The 23,537-nt window shown below is 41.7% G+C and overlaps 1 protein-coding gene across 1 annotated transcript in view; it reads right to left on the bottom strand.

Annotated features, from left to right (window-relative positions):
• Window positions 1–23,537, bottom strand: part of LOC117405878 (cell adhesion molecule DSCAM) — a 174,801-nt gene that overhangs the window by 26,700 nt on the left and 124,564 nt on the right. Inside the window, exons 11-18 of the mRNA XM_059030798.1 lie at window positions 20,893–21,066; window positions 8,542–8,738; window positions 7,970–8,066; window positions 7,450–7,578; window positions 6,915–7,082; window positions 5,308–5,378; window positions 4,600–4,840; window positions 1,157–1,303 (exon numbers count right to left, since the gene is read on the bottom strand). Of these exons, the coding sequence (XP_058886781.1) occupies window positions 1,157–1,303; window positions 4,600–4,840; window positions 5,308–5,378; window positions 6,915–7,082; window positions 7,450–7,578; window positions 7,970–8,066; window positions 8,542–8,738; window positions 20,893–21,066 (1,224 nt within the window). The remainder of the gene's footprint in view (window positions 1–1,156; window positions 1,304–4,599; window positions 4,841–5,307; window positions 5,379–6,914; window positions 7,083–7,449; window positions 7,579–7,969; window positions 8,067–8,541; window positions 8,739–20,892; window positions 21,067–23,537) is intronic.

The following is a 23,537-nucleotide window of genomic DNA, read 5'->3' as shown; positions in this document are numbered from 1 at the left end:
TATAAATAAATAACTGTTCAGACAAACACAGACTTATTGTAATGAGGGTTCGATTATCCGTCAGAACTGATGATGACGATGATGATGAAAAGCCAGTGTTGTCTAATCACAGACAATGCTGGAATAATGTTAAATGCATTGGTGACGTATATTCCCAGGAGGAAAATCAGTCAGATATTTTAATAAAAAGTGAGGGAGAGGGATGGACAGAATTCACCAATTCATCATCATCATCATCATCATCATCTAATTAGGGCATTACAAAAGTAAGAATGTGAAGGGCCATCACAAAGAGATTCACAATCTTAACATAAATAGAAATGCATTATTATTATTATTATTATTATTATTATTATTATTATTATTATTATTATTATTATTAATAATATAATCATGTACACCCGACTGTATATAAAGTAATAAGGCTATAATTCCTTTCAGGGTTTATGTGAGATCAAAGTCACACACCTGCCAGACCAATGTCACCATCCCTGAGATTTTATGTGCAGTAGGGTGAACTTTATTTGTTCTAATTAGTTTTAAACGATATGATGAATTTCTCTAGTTATCTGGTTTCTCTCAAAGGGGTTTCAATGCTGCAGCATTTTCTTGAATTTTAATTTGTTTTTCTTCCTCCTCGGAAATCAAAATACTTCAACTGGACGTCAGTTGAATTCCGTAAATAAAACACAAAAGCAAAATAAATCAATCAATCAATCAATCAATCAATCAATCAATCGAACCCCAGGTATATGTTTACCAGCACTGGGTGATCTCTGCTGACTCCTAGCCAGTACAGGGTTAAGCAGTTCAGAGAAGTAAGTACAGTACATGTCCTGAAGAGCGCTGCTAGACCACAGGAGAATGTGAGAGGATATATTTATTGATGGGGTTGAACAGCATTGTTCTAGAGGATTACCAGAACAAACTATTCACCAACAATCTTTATAGTAGGGTACTTGTATTCACTTGCAATTAATTGCACTACAATTGCCTTTTTAGATTGATAACATTGTTTATATGACCTGTTTAGATGTCCTCATCTTGAAACATACATGTGCATTATATAAAGCATAGAATAAAGAACATGGTACAGTCATACTGCACACACCAGTGACCGGCTGACCCAGGTGGCTGTGAATGAAGCTCACTGTACCTCCATCGGGCAGGTTTGCCCAGTAAATGACCCGGAATCCCTGCAGAATGCCGTTGAGAGCCTCTTTGGGTGGCATGGACCAGGACAGAGAGATGATTTCAGGGGAGGAGGCCGAGGCCTGCATGTTCTCTGGGGAGCGACTCGGCACTGAAAAAAAACAACAGGAATTGAGATATAGATACAGATATACTGTATAGATACAGATATACTGTATAGATATATATACTGTACTGTATCTATCTATCTATATAGTAGTGTTTACACCCCTGTAGTTTTGATTTGTTGTGCATATGAAATCAAACCATTTTTGTCTAATTGAATTGCTGACTTTAATAGGCACACATGCGGCTCATTTCAAATAGTAAGAGAAAAGGAACACATGGCCACACATGGTAAAATGCAGGAGACTTTTTAGAAGTTGTTTAAGATGCCTAATTAAAGCACAGAGTGGTCTAACATTTTCACACACGAGTGCCTATGTCACGGATTACTGACCGACGTGTTATTCTCACACCCACAGGTAAGATACACATGCTATTTCTGCTGTACAAAGGGCAAGCGATTAGAATGTTGTGTATTACAAGGCTCATTCTATTCCCTTCCCATTCTACACACTGTATTATAACCAGTCTTTCACAGATCTGATTTCTGGTGCTGTTTTACAACTGGACACAAGGGGGCACTGGTGACACAGTTTCTGTTACGGCAGAGTCTCTTCTTTTGCATACAGATTGTTGTAGTTAATTTGTTTTCTATAGTAAGTTTGTGGAAGGTGCTGAATAGTGCTGAACTAATCCAGAACTCAGTATTTGACAGAACAATATTATCTGATCTGCACATGAGTACAAATACCAGAAGCCAAGTGTCACAGATCAGATATTTATACAGACGTACAGATGGGGGGTGCAGTTCAGACCCTGGTGCACAGTTTATTTATTGTGCTGTGTTTGTATCCTGCCTCGGGATAAGTGTTCTTTTTATATTGAAACTATCGTATTGAAACTATCTCTGGTTAATTTTATGTTGGGGAACTGGTGGCGACAAAAGAGCCAACGATGCCAAATTATCTAATCTGAGGCAGCAGCAGAGGAACAAAGTCATTACAATCCAGCACGCTCTGTGTTTTGAATCGCCACTTTTGTGCCATTTGATAAATATCGATTTTAAAGAGATTTTTAATAGAATATTTTGTGGTTAAATGTCAAGGGAAAAATGTTATTTTGCTCTTCACCACATAAGAAATACACATATGCACCTTATAAGAAAAACCATGTAAGAAATACATACAACACCTGGTGCATTGTGGGACTCTCGTAGTGGCACTATACTCCAGCCTCTAGGAAGCCATATTCCAAAATAACCAAAAATGATGACAATAATAAAATAAATAAATAAATAAATAAACACCGAAATAGAAACATAATTACATAAACCACAAAGACAGTACTGATGGATTATTACTGGATTATTGGAAAATAATTATAAGGATTATTGTAAGGCTTATTACTATAGCTTATAGATAATGATAGTTAGCATACAGTTCATACAATTTCTTGCATTACATTCCTGGTTGCATTTAACGCTTTCTTTGTTCCCTACGATCTTGTTTTGTGTGTTTGCAGCAGATGACCTTTTCCTGCTTATTTGAAGTAAATGTCTTTCTCTTGTGTGCTGAATTCACAGGCTGCTCAGCGAGAGCCACTTCGTCTCTCTGGAAAAAATATTATTAGGACACCACCTTGACGTCAGGCATCCACAAATGACTGCACTATTGATTTCTCTGCTAGACAGTGTCTCGTGGAAAACAGAATTGGAAGCCGGATTGTTTGCATTCTGGGCATGTTCTCTCTCTGCACTACTCCACTGTGGATGGCACGCATATACAGGCTTATTTAGATTTTCTAAAGTTTTAACAGCATAACTATGAGTGTCTGCAGAAGAGAAATCAGGTTTCTGAATTGGTGTCAGCGGCTTTGAGGCACATGCAGTATTTATTGAGTATCTGCGTGTTTTAATAAAATCTACACCTTTTTCAGCTATTCTGAGGAAGGCTCATTTAAATGTCTTACATTGAGGTAATACTCTGGAATTCCAGCAGGGGGCTCCCTGGTACAACTATTAGACTGCAGACACTACGAGTTTACAGAGGTGGAAATAATTAGGGCACAATTGATTGGCTCTCCAGACGCTACTGTGGTGTTCGCCATTTGATGATTTTAACTGCTATGACTTAAAAATCTGGTACACAATGCCTGAAACTTTTAGAAACTGTTGCTATAAAATACAGAAAGTCACAGTTGAAACCAAAACAAACAAACCGTTGTGTCCGGCAGCCATTTTGTGTGTATACGGAGAACGAGTCAAAACCACAGAAAATATGAAATGGGACAGAACTGGGATCCTTGTGTAACAGAGTGGAGGCTGGATGCGAACCGGCTCCCCCACGCACCGCAAGTGAGCGTTTAACCTCATCTCTTCTCACTGACAGAATCTGTAACGGCAGTGTATCACACAACACTGCCCGTGACACCTGCACAGCAGGGACTGTGTGTACTTTTAAACAACACCGCGGCTTGTGCTGTTTGTTCAACCATCACTGAACATGGAATCAAATGTGTCCTTGGAGGGGCAACTTGGGAGTGAAATAATCTTCGTACAAATACAAAAAATGTTAAACTTAGAACACACATAAATTACGTCACTGGGAGCTGATTAATTTAACCTGGGAATCAATCCAAACAGTGTGGAATAGAAATGTGTGAAACAACCAAGTTAGAAGTGGATGTGGTATCTGTAAACCTGTTAAATGGGATTTTCAATCAGAACCCCGTCGTGGGGGAAAATAGCGCCCTAAGAGGGGACGAGCCTTGATGGGCATAACAGCCTCGCCTCGTTCCCAAACTGGAGTGGTCTTCCATTCACCGCGGGTCACCAACAGGGGTGTATTGATGAATCGCGATGCTTTCTTTACGTGACATATCGTATTGTAAATGAAGTTACAATATTGTAAACGCATCGTTTGTGTCGTGATACAAGACCAAAAGCACAGCAGAGCTCACTGTAGATCGCCAAGTGGTTCTTGAATGAAGATTAAGTGTGTTTTATAGCTGGTATGGATACATACTCTCCCTGTCTCATTGAATGTTTGCCTTTTAACAAAATAGTCCCTCATTAAATGATTATTTGATCTGATTATGCATCATGCAAGCAACCAATCTGGTCCATCACATGCATCGTGATAGATCTCGTATCGCGACCTGCCTATCGTGATACACATCGTGTTGTGTTGTACTATTGTATCGTTACACTCCTAGCCACCATCCTAACCCTGGCAGCTCCCTGCACCTGAGCTCCACGCGTTGGGTGTTTCCGAACCCCGCGCCTCTGTGCACTGCTGTTTTCCCGTCGTTAAGGGAGAGGGAATGTGAAGGGGGCTGACTCACCGTCCTCCAGTGTGGTGGTGATGATCTCCTGTGAGGAGGGCCCGGTCCCGGCTCGGTTGCAGGCCTGCACCACCACGCCGTACTGCGTGAACTTCTTCAGGTTGTCCAGGGTGTGGAGCTCGCTGTCCCCGGTCGTCTCCAGGTTGATGATGTTGAACTGGTAGTTGCCTCCGGTGCTGTACTCGCGGTAGCCGATCTGGTAGCCGCGGATCATCCCGTTCTGGAGGTGCTTCTTAGGGGCCTGAGGGAGGGACACGGCCATGGGGGGGATAATCAATCGACCTGATTGCCAGCTGATCTACCGAACATACCAGCGTCTTTTAAAATAGTAATGCAAGTTATGAAAATCAAACATCCAAACAGCAGGGACGGAAATAAGACTCCCGTTGCATAGCAGTTTGAGCCATTCCTGGTTTTATTAGACACACCTGAGCTTGTTCCCTGGCTACTGTGGCTAATCAAGCTTGTATTAAAACCTGGAATGGGTGACAATGCTATGCAGCAGGAGTGTTATTTCCATCACGACTTGTGTCACCCACCACAATGAGAAACATCTTTAATGAAGGTATGAAAATCATCTACAGTACCCTCTGCACAAAAAGATCTGATCTGACCCCTGATCTGGTAACAATCCTCTTGCACACACACACACACACAATATGAGCAGTGACCCAGCCAGTCGAGTCAGGTCTTGGTAGTTAACAGTACCTTCCAGGTCACTTTAATACTTTGCGAGGTCACAGGCTCTAGCTGGACATCCTGAGGGGGGCCATCGGGGGCTGGAAAAAAGAAACAGCAATGTTTGAATATGAAACCCTCTGAGCAGGGTCTGGGAAGCACACGCGCATACTGACCAACCAGCAGAACAGCACCATCTGGTGGATTCAAGGAGGACATACTGGACAGTGAAGGAGAGCTTTCTTTCTTTTCTTTTCTCTGACTGCATGCTCACCTGACTGCCCATCACAATTATCAGACTGCATGTACTCAGATATTACAATGCACGGTTCCAGTGGTATTGTGTAGGGCCCCAGGGTGATGTGTCTTACAGTAGTACATTTCAAACAATCGCACAGTTTTTCCCACTTTCCTATTGCAAGAGCAGGCGTGTGCTGTACTGTGGGTCCCAGCACTTTCAGATTGATAGGCTACTTAAAGTGTCTGCATCTCTGGCAAATCTGTAAAAAAAAGACCGACCATTTCAAATGGTGATGGTGAATGACTGTTTTGCCAGGCAGTTGTGTGGGTCACAGACTAACGTAAATTAGTCCTGTCTATGGACTCTTCAATAGATTGGTCTCAAGTAGTTGACCTTGGACTGAAACTGCCCTTTGGGACAGAATTTCAATTCAGAGACACTTCTGTTAAACGGAAAACACCCCTGAACACACACCAATATACTATTGCCTAAATTGATTATCAGGGAACACCAATGCTAATCAGGGCAGTGTACACATTAGACAGGCAGGCCAACAGACAGGACTGGACCATATAGATAGATGGGTGTCTCTACATGCAGTCCCTACCTAGATATATACAGAGGCAAGGAATACACGCAATTCAAGTGCTCACAGACAGACACGCACAAACAATATACTCTCAAATATACTACAGAGTCGAAACAAGACACACAGCAGGAAAACAGACAAAAAAAGACAGATAGATGGATAGATAGAAATGAAAACAATATGATACACTTACACATTGATTAGGATTGTAGTGTAACTTTAGACAGACCAATAAGTAGACAGACACACAGAACAGTAAACAGTCATGATTCATGTGTGGATGAATCAAGACACAGAAAGGAGTTTTGTGGAGGGGGTCCTGCTGTCTGATTGGATTGCTCTTTAGACAGGTCAATCAGCCTGAATGTGGGACACAGTTTATTGAATACGGACAGACATTTACATGTTTTTCTTTTTTTTTTTTACTGGGTGGGAGACCAGGGTGTGTCTGTCCTGCTGTCATATTAAAGGACACTTTACAGTAAAGTAACAGGAAACAATAAAACATGAGCACCTAGTATACTAGTTTATCTGATTGTTTTTCTGAAAAACAATCATGCTGTTACACAGTTCCGGTGCTGTAAATGCCATGTATTCCAATTCCTGCGGAGTGACCTGATCCCTCCCCACAGGTAAGCACAGGTGCTGTAGTGTAGCCAGCCATCTTACATGGCTGTAACAGAGTTCTACTCACCTCTCAGTGAAATGGAGACACTGGAGACACTTTAAACAGAAAATGTGAGGGACAATGCTCTCTCCGTTACCCTTGCCAGTGCAGTGCGGTGTAAGAGCTAGCGAGACACGTACCTGCTTCGTCAGTGGTGATGGTGAGCTCATTGCTGGCTTCGCTCTTGCCGATGCGGTTTTTGGCGTACATGCGGATGTTGTAGGTGGAGGAAGGGTGGAGGTCGATGATGGTGGCCTGATTCAGCTGAGGGGAAACATCTTTGGTTCTCTGGACTGAATCCCAGGTGTCTGGGGGGGGGAGGGAGGGAGAGAGAGAGAGAGAGAGAGAGAGAGAGAGAGAGAGAGAGAGAGAGAGAGAGAGAGAGAGAGAGAGAGAGAGAGAGAGAGAGAGATCATGAAAGTACTGAGTCACTTATCCTGAGAGGATAACTGAAGCTGCCGTGAAAACGTTTTTTCCCCCCAAGCCTGATCTGCTCATTCTATGAGTCAGTCTGTGTGTCGCTAGTGATCTTGTGGGTTGCTGTAAGCGCTAATGTTAAAGCCAGATAAACTACATTCTAGTAATTTCAGGACACTCTTGTAAATAAGACCTTCAATGGAATTTTTTTTCCCCTCGTAAAATACATACACAAACAGGGCAGGCGGGCGGGTTTACCTGATTTGTTCTTGCACTCAATGTCATAGCCAGTGATGGGGCTGTTTCCATCAAACCCCATGGTCCAGCGCAGGGCGATGCTGCGGTCTCGAACCTCTCGGATTTCAACCACCGGGGGGTCGGGAGGCTCTGAGGGGGGACAATGAAGAAACGGTGTCAGGAACATGGAAACGAAGTGGCTAACGCGGGTAAAGGTTCAAATACAGAATATTAGTTTCATAGGGGAATGATAGTGGGAACACAGGCTATTAGACTGTCTATATCTAAGACTGCAACCAGGAAATCAAGTTTGGTAGGAGTTGCATGGGGGTGCAAGGAGGATTGAGAATGCAGGAAGTGAGCAATCTATATCAACCAAGAGAGTGAGTGGGAAGACACACAGGATACGGGCGTGGACACTGCTTGGGGATGGGGTCTTGAGAGCATCTAAATACATTATAAAGCTTGGATAAGTCCTTACTTTGACATAGGATATGTTAGCGTATCTACACAGTGAGTTTACACTGACTAGGGAACATACCTTGCACTGTCAGCTGAATGATGCCTCTGTCTTCCCCGTAGGAATTGATGGCATGGCAGGAAAAAAATCCAGAGTCTTCTCTGACTGTGGGCAAAATCTGAGGCACAAAAGAAACATGGATAATTTCATTTACCAGACTTGAAAATACGAATTATAAACACAGATACAGCTATGGCCAAATGTTTTGCATCAACTAGAAATTTAGGATTGAGACAAAACAAACAAAAACAAAAACAAAAACTATATGAACATTATTTAACATCATGTAATCAAAGAAACAAAACGATATCGCAAAAGTCTACTGGAAACCATCAATGTAGTACAGTATTTCATGTTAGATTTCAAAATGTCAAATTTTTAAATTCTTGTCAGTTTTTCATTATATGGAAAACTACAAAGTGGTATGCAATTCAATATGTTAATGTAACATTATTCAGCAGGTTTCATTCGACTATTAGTTAATTCTATAGGGAGATGCAAAACTTTTGGTCATAGCTGTACTGGAAATCTACCCGAGAGTGGTGATTTTCACAGTGGCGCCCGAGAATGGAGTCACCCGTCCCATACTGCACCTGGAGAGTGGAGATGACCTCATCCCCCACTTCCTTGGTGGAAACAATGTAGCGTGACATCTCGGGGTTAATGATGCGGTCTTCCTTCTCCCAGCGCACTATAATGGGCTTCTCCCCGTGTGCTGTGCAGCTCATCTCCTTCTTCTGTCCCTGTGTCGCCAGCGTGGTGTTGGGGTAGGAGGTGATCATGGCAGGGACTGAAACGAGACGACAGGAAATCAACCTGTGTCCTTCCAGCACAAGAGCTGCACTCCGGAACAGCTTCCATTCATAACCATCGTCTTTATAGAGCTGTGAAAGGAAGGGTTTATAGAGAGCACAGTTCATTCTCATCAGCTTTCCTGTTTAACACCCCTCCACGTGTCGGTAGTTTGTGCTGCGATTATTATTCTTCATGTTTAAAGCGTTAGAGTATCTGGAGATTTCATACTGTATGCTTAACAACATCCATAACCGTTAAACACTCAATAGTGCAGAATTAGCTTTTCGCTTAACACACAGCAGTGATGTCATTCATAATGGTTGGTTTTGTGTGTTTTCGCGGGATATTAAAGAGCAGGTACTGCATTCTTCTTCTTTTTGTTTAGCATGAAATATTGAAAACAGCTGAACAAAAGTAGTTTTGGACACATAATGAATAGATCTTTCACTGAACATTTTTTTCAATAGTTTTCCATTGCTTTATACGGGGAAGAGAATAGCATCCTCCTATGAGCCCATCCTGGATCTTCCATCTGTCCCCATATAAAAACTACAAGAGAGTTTGTTTATCTGTACCAGATCAGTTCACCATGCATGAATGGGTTAGATTCACTATGCATAACTTTGTTTCAATTTGCTCTTCAAACATGCAAAATAATGAATGTCAGGTCACAGGTCAAAGACAGTAGTGAATTTAGTGGCATCAGCTTTTATTCTGTGTTTGACCCCTTATCAAATGTAGTCGCTATTGCTGCTGACATGCCTCTATAAATACAAGTATTCCTCAATAACTATCTACTATACCTGGCTGCCACATGGTGAGACCCTGGCACACATAGCATACAGCCTGTTACAAACCAACAGCTGAAAACACCTCATCACACTGCATGCTGAATGTGCCCTCTCTCTCACTCGCCCTCACTCTGCAGATGTTTTACTGTTGCATAATGAAAACGCTTTGATAATCTGTGTTAATCAAACACAGCCCCTTCTCCCCCATCACTACCCCGCCCCGTTCCCGCAGCCGCGGTGGGGCTGTTTGATGGAACGCTCTGAGAAGACTGGCAGTGTCTTGGGCGCCTGGCTGCTCGGCCGGCCTCTGATATGATTCAATGTGTCAGGCAAAGGACTGCCAAAGTTTATGGTTCATATCTTATTCACTGTGAAGCAGATCCGAGCTGTGTTACTGAAAAGGAGGGTGATTTATTTTGCATGACAAGGGGGGACGGTAATCACATTGACTGGAGTCCGGGTGGCTCAGAAGGCTGACGGAGACATCCTTGACCAGGGTCTCACACTGTGTGATTACTGATGTATTTAAGTCATTCATTTCAAAAGGTCATAGCGTTGGACATCATTGGAATAGCAGTGGATCAACTAGACGGATATGAAGTGAAGTCACAGAAGGAGGGGGAGCACCGCTTTATCACTTTATCTCCCTGTTTCATGGTGCTTTTCAGTCAATCTTCCAGATGTAGCAGGCGGAGGCTGGTCGCGAACCAGCAACCCAGCACACCGCAAGCAAGCATGTTAACCACTATGCAAAAGAGCAAACACAACCCTGCCTTTTACACAGACACACACAACACTTGGAGGACATGGCTCCAAACTGTAGCAGAAGTGTCAGATATAAGCACAGACATACTGTGGGGCGAGTAATGATTTGCTTGTATACACTATATATATATATATATATATATATATATATATATATATATATATATATATATATATTATATATATATATATTATATATATATATATATATATTATATATATATATATATATATATATTATATATATATATATATATATATATATATATATATATACACACACACACACACACACACACACATATATATAAAAAGATAAAAGCAGCTTTTTCTATTTGTGTATTAAATAGAGCAAGGATCACTTAAATGCCAGGATAAAGAAACCCTGTTTATCTTTAGATATTTCTTAGGGAGTTGTCTAAAGTCACCTCAAAATGCACCTGACCACAGATAAAGAGTTTAAAATAATTCTGCTTCCATATTTACTTAGTAGGTGTGCATCACATGGAGTTGTCACATTTTTCAAAACAGCAGACACTTTAAAGGTGATTGCAGGTTAAGGGAGGTGTCACCTGCAGTAAGTGACATCACTAAATGCGGGACAAAGCCCCATTTATGTCATTTTTTAAAAAGGGTTAAACCTCCCTTTTTAAATAAGTGACAAGTAATCGGTGGGTTGCTTGTGTGTTAAATTGGATGCTACCAGTGCACACACATGCTACTTTGTGGTAGAACGTAGAGCTGCAAGCCCCAGAGAACAACATGTGCACAAGTCCCTCCCCGAGGGACAGGAAGCAGGCTGCAATTTAAGTATTGACAGGTTTAAATGAAGCAGAAGTGCACTGAAGAGCTCCAGCTATACACATGGAACTAGAGGGAGGGAGGGAGAGAGAGAGAGAGAGAGAGAGAGAGGGAGATAGCAGTGCATGCTGGGACACTAATGGTTTTCATTCCCTGCCCGTTCATGCGAATAAGTATACTTTTAAGCAAAGCATCTTGAGTCTATAAGCACAGAGTTCTTAGCTAAAAAGGCATGAAATACGATCTCCTGATGAATGACAAGTGGAGTCATGGTGGAATTAAACTGCTGTTCTGCCCACTCATTTAGCCTGGCAAGACAAACTCAAATGGATCCTACAGTAGCAATCAATCAATCAATCTTTGTTATTTATATAGTGCCTTTCACACAGATAAAAACATTGATAAATATGAAAAGAAGTAGCAATAAGCAATACAGGAGAACACTAAAACAATAGAACAGTGAGAAAGAGAGAAATCATTTTAAGATGTAAAAGCTAGACCAGTGGTACTCTGGCCTTCGAGATCCAATCCAGTCCAGGTTTTCACTCTAAGCAGGTTCTAATGTAGTTAATTGAAGCTGCTAAGAGGCAATTAACTAATTTAGGACCTGGTTGGAATAAAGACCAGGACTGGAATAGATCTCGAGGGCCAGAGTTGAGTACCACTGAGCTAGACTGTTGGTGCTTGCCTTCCAGATCTAAGCAGTTCATTCCATAGTTTCGGGGATTTATAGCTGAATGCTCTACTGCCTGTTTATAGCACATTTAGGGATAGGACTTTGTTTTCTATCAGGACCCTCTTACTGCACCTATTCTTTTTCATAGTCAGGCTAAACATCGCAAATGCTCTACCTTGGGGAGGGACAGTACTACTGCAAAGTTGTTTACCAAATCGAGTTCAGTGCAAAAGCCTAAATCAGTAGAACATGCACGTTCATCTCTGCCTTACAAAAACAGCAACCAGCAAGCTATTTCATGGGGGAATAAATCAGGGTCACTGTTACCTGGTAGCATTAAAATCAGCATGAATTAAAGCCCCCACCATCCCTTCCCACTGCATTGAAACAGACACGGGCTATGGCCATGTTTTAATGTACCTCAATGTTGCAGCATCCTGCCATCACACTACATTACCCAATGTGCACGCTGACAAGTGGAGGTAACTTCCAAGAAAGCGTAGCAACCCCAAGGCCTTTTTCATACCGCAGTTTGGGTTTGTGTGTGACCTTGGTTAAAGCTCAGAAAATGAACCCTTTTATTTATTTATTCATTTTTGAAGCCTATTCCCTCAGCATCTGACTGTGCTTAAACCCTTCTATAGATTTCCTCTGCAAGCAAACCTTTATAACAGAAGCTATGATGATGAATAACCATGGAGGTAACATGCACATGAGGACCAAAGCCCATTTAATACAAAACACACGAACGACTCAGGAAGTTCACCTCAGAGTTCCTACATGCACATTAGTTCTACAGCATTAGCAGTTTGGTTTTTCGTTTTTACAAAAGGTGCAAATCAAGCACAAAGGGGATTTTTTTTGTGAACATAGCTCGCTATGTCTTATATGAATTCTAAATAACATGATCAGGAATTCATTGTAAAATGAATTAAATTAACAAATACAGCTCTGGACAAAAGTTTAGCTTCACCTAGAATTTGAGGACTGAGACAGAATTAAAAAAAAAAAATGATATGAACATAACTTAGATTTAACATCATGTAGTCAAAGAAGCGAATTATACCAAAAAAAGTCTACTGGAAGCCATAATAGTAGCACAGTATTTCATGTTAGATTTCGAAATGTCACATTTTAAAATTTGTCAGTTTTTCATTATATGGAAAACTACAAAGCGGTATGTGATTCAATACGTTAACGTAACATTATTCAGCAAGTTTCATTCGGCTTTATGAAGCACAATTCTATAGGGTGATGCAAAACATTTGGCCGTAGCTGAAGTTGCAGCAGTAGAAGTATGTTTGTAGTAGTACTTCTCAATTACAGTGATTTACCTGGGGGCCAAAAGCAGCACATTACTGGCTTGGAATCTGGCCATGGACTGCATTTAAATGTACGTATACTGTTTATAATAGCAATACGATACTCCAGGAGTGTGTCATAATGAGGTACCCATACCCCCAGAGTGAGGAGCTCACACCCGTGTTACTCAACACATGGCTTGATTTAATACAGGCAGAAGGCAGCGAGGCAGATTCTTAATTATTACTGTAAGCCCATCTAGAAGATCTCTAGGATATAATTACATGAAAATGTGAGGGGGTTTAATTTCAGAGTTGTACCCCTGTTCTGTGCTGGAGCGAAGTGCACCTGATCTTCATTAACAATGCTGAAGTACAGGCTTAATCTCCTCAAAGCTACTTATTATGAAATGTGTAATAATAATAATAATAATAATAATAATAATAATAATAATAAACTAGCTTTTGGACATAATAATAAAATGCATCCCTTGTACATAGCTCCTTAATGTAAAGGAAGGCTACTAATGAGTAAACATTTCACTAGGATTCATGTTTTTTTCTCAAAAGAGCTATTAGTGTCATAATTATCTTTTTTTTTTTTTTAGTGAAAAAAAAGGAGGCGAGAAATAAAATACTAGGACATATAAAAACACAACCTAAATGTGATTAGTGAGGAGAAAGAGGCTGAACATAAAACCTGTTAATTATTCTGTGGACTAACAGACGAAAGAGACGCAGTTACTTCAGCCTGGTCCTGTGTCTCTCCTAATTAGGCCAATGCTGCGGAGAACTCATTCTCTCGTTAACTAATTACAGCTCTTTGCTGGGATACAGCATTAATCAGCATGTTTTTTTATTAACCCTGCAACTCCTGGTACTTAATGAGACATGTCGGACACTGCTGTGTGCCTCACCAGTCAGGCCCGTAGACAATCAGTAAAAAAAATGTTTGTTTTTTTTTAAAACTGTTAATGGAGCAGCAGCTTAATGCGATAACAGGCAGAAATATTTAGGTTAACACATGAATTTAAAGCTGAGGCAACACAAAGCCACTGTGTGGCTTAGAACATGGTTTCAGGAGACTAGGTTTCAGGCCACTGCACGGCACACCAGAGGAGACTTGAGGTTTGATACCGCAGTTACCTCAAACCACTGTAGTTCTCCCACTCTCCTGGAACCAGGTTTCAAGCCACTGTTCCTGAAAAAGTGGGTTTGTGTTCCCTCAGCTTAAGGCTTGCATAGAAAGCAGTACTAATTAAACACATGCTACAAAAATCTGTACACACGCAGCCCCTAAGTGCTGAAACAAACAAACAAACAAACAAACAAACAAACAAACAAGGCCTAATAAAGGGCCAGTGCTCATATCCCCAGCCCTAATTTGACTTCGCTGCGAGGAGGCACAGTGCAGCAGCCTGTGACACAGCCTGCCTTTAATTCGAGAGCAGCACCAGGGGCTCTGTGTCGCAGTGACAGCTGACCCGGGTGAACTGGCTCTACAAGAGGATAATACACTTCAGCTTCCATTTCATCACAGCACCACAGGCTCGGCTCACATGTAGACCACGCTGCTGCAGCAGCAGCCCAGGAAAGTGCTTAGAAGAACAAATACAATACAAATAATAATACTACTAATAATTAAGCAGCAGCCAGTGTAAGTACATAGCATTCATAGGGCATGGCTAGTACTCGCTGCACATAAACAATCCTCTTTTGCAGCACATGACGTATGGACATTGCCTTCTGACTGTTGTATACGGTATTCAGTAAAGAAAGGAAAAACAGTTTATAACCCAACAGCGTTTATATTCACTCCATATTACCTCATAAAAACTGCATCTATCCAGGTCACAGAACATCCTCTTTAATGTAAATTGTATACCGACAATGGGATCATACTGTTGCCTGAGGTCCACTCCATACACAGCCTTAATCTATGATTTAATCACTTAGCAAGCTACGACAAGAACTTTTTATGAAATTAACTCCAATTGTTTTAAAGGAGACAAAACGCCTGTTGGAGAAAAAACATAAACCTTACAACTAAGTCATGAAGTTTCTTAAGCATTCTCAATCTGTTTGTTTCTCATTTTGCAGAAAAAAAACAATTTTACAAAACCTATTATGAAAACTGGAAAAAAAGCTACCCACAATATCATTCGGTTTGTGATATCCATCACTCACAGCATCAAACCCCCTGCGTTGACATGCAAGAGTATTATTTGATGACACTCCATAGCTTGATTAAAGGTTAGCTGTGGAAGGCCAGCGTGAGTCTTTTTAGCTAGCTGGTAAGTTTGTGTGCGGTCAGGACGAGTCCTGGATGATACTGACCGCAGCATCAACCCTGCAGCACTGAGCTGTGGAGACCGTGCAGTACGACTTTAAAAAAAGGAACAGGGTTTCAGCAAAGCCAGTTGCCGACAGTACGCTAAACCTGCTAGCTATGAGAGAGAGATCACTTTTAATTTCATCACAGTCCCACTGGCCTCGTTGTTAAAATGCCTTCATTTTGGCATACATCTCCACTGAAGATGAAACAACTCCTGATCCAGCGCTCCATTGGTTTATTGTGTTATTGTATGGTACAATTAACAATATACTATAAGTAAGGATGTATTGGGGGGGGGGGGGGGGGGGGGGTCTACATGATCAGACATGATCAGATCTATAATAAGCCAGCACGCTCAGCTTTCATTTCAACACAGCGCCACAGGCACAGTGGTTGTTATGACGGCTGAACTGCAGTTGAATAGCTGTAAAGGAAAATAAACAAAGGATTGCTCCAGCAACTTTCAGCAAAATGTATTCGCGCCCCTGTGTCCTGCAGGCAGCAGCCGGCTGTTGTAGTAATGACACATGATGGGTGATTAAAGTGCAAGCATTTAAATCAAAGCCTGTGCTGATGGTTTGAAGAGGCAGCTAGCAGCACTGTGAGCTTGTTCCACGCTCGTAGTGGGAGGACCTCGTTAGGACAAAACCAGAGAGACTGAGGTGGGTGGGATGGGTTATACAAACAAGTGCTTCGGGGGCGGGGTTAAGAGAAACGTGAGCCCCCTATGCCACGCCCCATGAACAGTGTTTTGGAATAGTTTCTTTGGGGGGGGGGGGGGTGCTTTTGAGATTTGTTTCCAAGTCATTCAGTCAATAGTTAACTCCCTGGAAGAAAATGCTAAGGTGCTGTTTCGTCAAACCAACACAAAACCCCAACTAAACCTGTACAAAATGCATTTATATGTAGCAGGCTGGACACCAAGTGAGAAAAAAAAACAAAAAAAAACAAAACATTAACAATTTATGCACTAAAAAAAACCTACAGCTCTGGCCAAATGTTTTGCATCACCCTATAGAATTAGCTCATTTTGCTTCATAAAGTCGAATGAAACCTGCTGAATAATGTTACGTTAACATACTGAATTACATACCGCTTTGTAGTTTTCCACATACATAATGAAAAACTGAATAAAAATGGAAAAATTGGACATTTACTACTATTATGGCTTGCGGTAGACTTTTGTGACGTCATTTTGTAGTTTCTTTGATTACGCGATATAAAATAAAATATCTAAATTATGCACATATATATTAGATAGATAGATAGATAGATAGATAGATAGATAGATAGAGAGATAGATAGATAGATAGATAGATCTATATCTATATCTATCTATAGCTATACCTATCTATATCTATATATATATATATATATATATATATATATATATATATATATATATATATATATATATATATGTGTGTGTATTTTTGTAATTATGTCTCAATCAGAAAATTCTAGGTGATGCAAAACTTTTGGCCATAGCTGTACATAAAAGTTCAGTATTGCAGCTAATGATCCCAACAACATAAAACAGTTTTCTATTCAAGAACACGATAACAATGTAATTATGAGAACTTGAAATAATAATTAAAACACTACTGCAGTACTACTACTGTTGAGACTATTGAAGTAGTAATATAATAATAATAATAATAATAATAATAATAATAATAATAATAATAATAATAATAATAATAATATCAGATACCCATTGGCACTATATTATGCTATAAATGTATATGGGAGAAAAAAAAAAAGCAACCGAATAAATACAAAATGGGCCCAACCTTACATGAGACTTGAAATAGAAAAATCATAAGCTGTACAATTGGTGCAAACAGTCCTGCCAGTGCGTATTCAGTGTAAATTCATGGGGTCCACCTTGGAGCTATGATTGTGTGATAATGAAACGCGCAGCAACTTTTTCTTCTCGTTTAGCCAATCTGTGATCAAAATGAAGGCTGAGTTTCCAGTAAGGGCCCGATGTGTGTTTATGTTCAGCGCTCTGTATACAGATGCCATGCTGGGGCGCAGTGTGTGTGTGCCATGTGTCTTGGAGCCAGAGGGGTTTTCATTTGGCTCAAACAGAACGCGGCTCATCGGGGAGGCCCCTGCTCTGACTTGATAAGATGCTTTAAATCGCACGGGCGGGGGGTGGTGGGGATCAACTGGAGACACAGAATGAGACGGTATCCTGTGCAGTGGGTTGGGTGGCACAGGACGAGACTGTATCCCGTGCAGAGGGGTGGGTTGGGTGGCACAGGACGAGACTGTATCCCGTGCAGAGGGGTGGGTTGGGCGGCACAGGACGAGACTGTATCCCGTGCAGAGGGGTGGGTTGGGCGGCACAGGACGAGATGGTATCCCGTGCAGAGGGGTGGGTTGAGTGGCACAGGACGAGATGGTATCCCGTGCAGAGGGGTGGGTTGGGCGGCACAGGACGAGATGGTATCCCGTGCAGAGGGGTGGGTTGGGTGGCACAGGACGGGGTTGGCGAGGCGGCGGGGAAGCTTCTTCATTCCTGGGTTTCAGTTTTATTCCAGCTGCAGTTGCTGGTAGTACCCGACCCAGCTCTGCTGTACCAGCTTTGGCAGTCATCACTGTAGACACCCGGAAGTATTTAGCCATTGGTACTAAATACAGTAGTAATAGTTGGGGTATTGGTACAATTGCACTTTTTATTTTTTTTTATTTATTTAAAACTGGGACTATTATCCAGTCGGGGATATAAAGATACTAAGAGAGAAGAATATGTCGCTGTTGTAAAAGTAGATGTCAAATATGTTGCAAATGAGACACATGAAGTCTTTTTCTGCATTTGTGGATTTTATTTTTGGTTTTTATCCCAGTGAACCTGCTGTTAGGGGGATTAGGATGTCTGTGGCAAATGAGTAACCAGGCTTGAAAGAGCAGCCCATTATATAGTAAACACAAATCAGAGACAGAAGGAGGGAGGGAGAGAGAGAGAGAGAGAGAGAGAGAGAGAGAGAGAGAGAGAGAAAGAAAGAGAGAGAGAGAGAGAGAGAGAGAGAGAGAGAGAGAGAGAGAGAGAGAGAGAGAGAGAGAGAGATTGCAGTCTCTCGTAGCTTGGAGCTCACTTTTCCACATGGTATCCTCTGCTTGAATAAAGAGTTCAGGGCTTAATGGAGGGGAGATAAGTCTTGGCTGCTCATTACTTAAAGGCACAGAAACTCTGCAGGAAGAAGAGGTGGCAGCCGCACTCCCATCGCTCTCTTCAGAGGGGTGAATCCAGTCACCAGGTTCAGCTGATGAGCAGCCTGAGCTAACCAAGGGGCCACGTACGAGGGGCGCACATAATAAGACTGCCGGGGGGTTTATTTTTAATACTTTCAATGCCAAATTAGGTTTAATCATCATGTTGTTTATTAGGGGATGTGTCGACTCACCCGCTTTATCTTTCAAACAAAAACACTGGTTTTTATCTGTCTGTCTATCTATCTATCTATTATGAGTGTGCAGAAAATTCACATTTGATTCTTCCTGCAATTGCCTCAAAAAGCCACTGACTGGCACTGTGCACAATGCAAAAAAATCCTCTCAAAAAGACCACAGTTACAACTGGTGCATGGCACAGGCTCCACCACAAGTGCTGTCTGTCAATAACTGCTCCAATACTGATCTGGTCCATCTATTTGGAAGCAATCCAAAGGTGCAGTTAACCTTATCCCTCTTTCAATGAGAAGTGAGTAAGCCTGTGTGTGTTTGCAGGTCTTGAACTTGCAGCACTATTCCATGATTTTTGTAAAGAACTACGGTGTCTGGCATCTCAGTGTCACCACACTGATGGGTGCATTAGAGGCTGATGCACTTAGAAACAGAGCCCAGTGATTTCCTTACTCGGTTCAAACCAGGGAGATTTTCAAATTCAATGTGTCTGTGTTTAATGAATCGAGCAGCCTGACCTCCTTGCACTGGAGAAAGTGAGAAAGGCAGCCATCTCACAGTAGAACATTTTTGGCACTATGTTATCAGACAGCAGTGCATGTTAAAGAGGAAGAAGAAGATTTCAATGTCATTGTAATTGATTCTTTACATTTTACAGTATTGACTTCTGATCATTTCTCTCTGCAACTGCATCAGTCCTAACCTGCTGGCATTGAACATGCTATTCAATGGGACCTTTCAACTTTGCTGGTCCTACCTACAGTCTCTCAATATATAGTATGTGTACATTTTATTGTCAAGTAATAGACTCCATTATATCTGTCACTGGGTTGGGGCAGTAATATCAGTCACACTTGCATTATTACTATACAGCTAGCTTGTACTCCAGTGGCATTCCATACATTTGAGCTCACAATGCCTCATTATAACTCATAATTAAAACGGTCCTTCCTCCCAATAGAAGATGCTAGGCAAATGTACAGCTATGGCCAAAAGTTTTGCAGCACCCTATAGAATGAACTCATTTTGTTTCATAAATTCGAATGAAACCTGCTAAATAATGTTCAGTTAACATTTTTAATTACATACCGCTTTGTAGTTTTCCATATACTTAACGACAAACTGACAAAAATGTAAAACTGTGACATTTCGAAATATAACATGAAATACTGTACTACTAAAAGATTGTGTTGACGTAGTTTCTTTTTTATTTTTTTTAATTGTGTCGCAATCCTAAAATTCTAGGTGATGCAAAACTTTTAGCCATAGTTGTACAGTTTTAATGCCCAACCAAAGGATCATCTGCCTCAGGAGACCCCAGTAAGATACGGATACATACGCCTCACCCCTCCCATTGTTCATGTCAGGGAAAGAGAAAGACCTTGTGAAACACAGAATCAATGCTCAAAATGAGGGACAGTAGTAGTTTAGTACTTGCAGCATCTCGTTTGCATGTGCGTTCCATACAAACAGCCTGCTGAAATCTAGACCTGCACGGCTCAATCACGTTTAATCTGCCTGCTTTCATCTCCCCGCAGCTCATTTATTCCCCTACATTGGCTGCTTTATCTCATGTAACAACAGGCTGCCTTGAGGATTACAGTGTGCGATTTCACCCGTACGAGAAACAAGTGCAGATAAACTGCTGGAGTAAACTGCTACAACAAGGGCTGCATTTTAGATGCACTGTAACTGCAGTATAACTGTGTTAAATTAGAATTTACCATTATATGCTGACTGAATTTTGCTGGATCCTGATTCTCCTTGGATACAGAGCTGTGTCTGTACTCTCTGTTCTCCAGATCATGCTCCCTGGTTGTTCTCCCACAATCTGCCATTCATTTCAATCAGAGCACCAGCATTGTTGCAGGAGGGAGCATGAACTGGATACACTATGATGCTCACAGGAGATTCTATTTCTCCTGGCCAACACTCCCGAGCATGTGAAACAAACCCTTACAATTCAGCCTCAGAAATGTGTGAATTCTTACATGATTTAAGTGCATCTTGTCCTGTGGAAATCAGTAACAGGTGTACCAGATGAACTGAGCTGTCTATCTGCCTCTTACTTTTGACGGTGAGGTACATGGACTTGCTGACGTCAGCTCCCACGTCGTTGCTGACCTTGCACAGGTAATAGCCGCTGTCTTCCTCCACCACGTGCTTAATGAGCAGAGAGCCATTGATGAGGAGCTGAATCCTGCCGTTCAGAGCGATGGGCTGGAACTGGGGAACACCGGCACCTGGAGGGGGGGAGGAAAACAGCACTGAATAACAGGGACCGTACAGCACCTCCTGCAGAGGCACCTCAAATAACAGGGACTGTACAGGATGATACAGCACCTTCTCCTGCAGAGGCATCTCAAATAACAGGGACCGTACAGGATAATACAGCACCTCCTGCAGAGGCACGTCAAATAACAGAGACCGTACAGCATGATACAGCACCTCCTGCAGAGGCACCTCAAATAACAGAGACCGTACAGGATGATACAGCACCTTCTGCAGAGGCATCTCAAATAACAGGGACCGTACAGCATGATACAGCACCTCCTGCAGAGGCACCTCAAATAACAGGGACCGTACAGGATGATACAGCACCTTCTGCAGAGGCACCTCAAATAACAGGGACCGTACAGGATAGACACCCAAGGAATGATGTTGTGGTGCAGAACTGAACATGACTGTAGGACACGGCTGCATTATATAGGGAAGGACTTGCATCATTGCTGATATTTCTGGGGAGGAGTTCAAAGAGATGCTAGTGTATGTACGGAGCTGTAGTCGTGTGAATCCTCCCAGAGAAATGATTCCAGTAGCCGCTGGTAAAGCAACAGGGCGTGAACCTCCATTGTCCCCACTGCCAGTCTGTTCCAGAACCACCCCGTGATTCAGTTCTGAGCCTCCCCAGACAGTGAGGGATTATTGACCAAATGCTAAGATTGCCATGTAAGTTTTGACCAGTACATCTAACTCAGATGAGACATTAGCAAGATTCAATCCTAGGTCTTTAAAGGCAAAAGGATTATGCATTAATGTCATTACATTTCAAACGGTTTGCTAATTTCGTGAAAAAAAGATTATTCGGATATTGCATGTTCTCCACTGGGCAAGATATTACAACATTCAGTGCTCCCCCTTTATAAGGTGGCCCATTATACTGTGGAACAGGTTATAAGGCGGTACAGTCACGGCTCTCATTTGCCCCATAATGCCATTACACTACCACTAGTATTCTTGTTATAAAGACGCAACACAAACAGCACGGTCTCTAAACTATGGCTCCTGACTAGTGTTATAAAGGCGGGGGGACAACTGTTTACTGTGGTTTTGCATGGCATTTGTTTACCTGACAGATAAACAATGAGTTTTTGTTGCCATGCCCACTGATTTGAAACACAGACAATATTTTTACTGGTAGTTTTTTTTCTACTAAGAAAAGAAATTTGAATGTAAAGTCAGAGCCGAAAGGTTTATTTGTATGCTTTATAAAACCCTGCCTTTGTCGTGTGGCTAGCAAGCGAAAATGGCGTGTTTTTTTTTAATGCTTTAACCTTTAGGCCATGAAGAATTCTTTCATTGTGCTTGCTTTCATAGAATCTCTCACTCATGGAGAAAAAACTAAAAGCTTGCCGAATATGCTGTCTGAACAATCCACCACGAGTTTAGTCATGTGAGCAATCTGCCTATTGCTGGCTAAATAACCTTGAAATAAATCTGTACAGGCAGTGTGTGTACAGTATGCTTTGTACACATTTTTTCATGCATCTGATTTGTCCAATAATAGTAAGATAGAGTTGGATATGATTGTATGTACATATATGGTCCAACCACTATGTTTCACTATCTGCCTGACCGCTACTCAAGACTGTGCAGAAAGCAAAGATGTTGTTTTTCCCATTAAGAAGCCTGCAGAACAAACTAACAATGACAACATTACAGTGTAACACCAGTTGGTGCTACAGTATGCACCAATGTAAAATATATTTAAGAGGTAAAAAGAAAATGCTACTTATTAATGTCAAATTCAGCAGTCAAGTGATTGGGTAGTGATATTAGGACACTCAAATTCTGTTTAACTATATCCTGTGTTACAGCATACAATGTTGTCCTAGTTCTGTTTTAGCATGGTGTCTGTGAATGCAGGTGTCGGGTCATTTGCAATGGATGCAGACAAGGGAGGCAGCATGTGAGCAGTGCTGTGCCAAGGGTGCTCTGGGCCCAGTTCGAAGACTCAAATCCAGCCCCCTCTCCCCTCCATTCAGTCCTGGGTCTCTCGAAACAAAACAGTGAATTGAGCCAGCGGTCAGGTTGGGTTTGCAATGTGGACTGGCACTCCTGCCCACTGTGGACATGTTGAGAACGCCCAACTCATTTTACCTGGCATCTTTCCAAATGAATGCGTACATTATGAAAGGCTGTGGCATTAACACACCTGCACCACAGATATGCAGTATTGTGAACACATTGAGCGATATGAAGACAAAACAGCACCAGCATCCTACACCACTCTGGAAATACTAGTCACTTGACATACCTCTGCTCCAGTCCTCCCAGTTATACTTTGGACTGGTGACTGGCAAATAATTAAAATGAAAAGAGTTAACCCCTCCGCCACCCTTGGAAAAAAATATATCAATCAATCTTCTGCAGTAAGGTTAGCTAGAGACAGGAAGCATTTAGCAGGCAGTGGGTTTTTGTCCTTAATTCAAAA

Source organism: Acipenser ruthenus, chromosome 9 (genome assembly GCF_902713425.1).
Source record: "Acipenser ruthenus chromosome 9, fAciRut3.2 maternal haplotype, whole genome shotgun sequence".
NCBI lineage: Eukaryota > Metazoa > Chordata > Actinopteri > Acipenseriformes > Acipenseridae > Acipenser > Acipenser ruthenus.
Note: the sequence above shows the minus strand (reverse complement) of the source record. Positions and strands in the feature narration are given on the sequence as shown.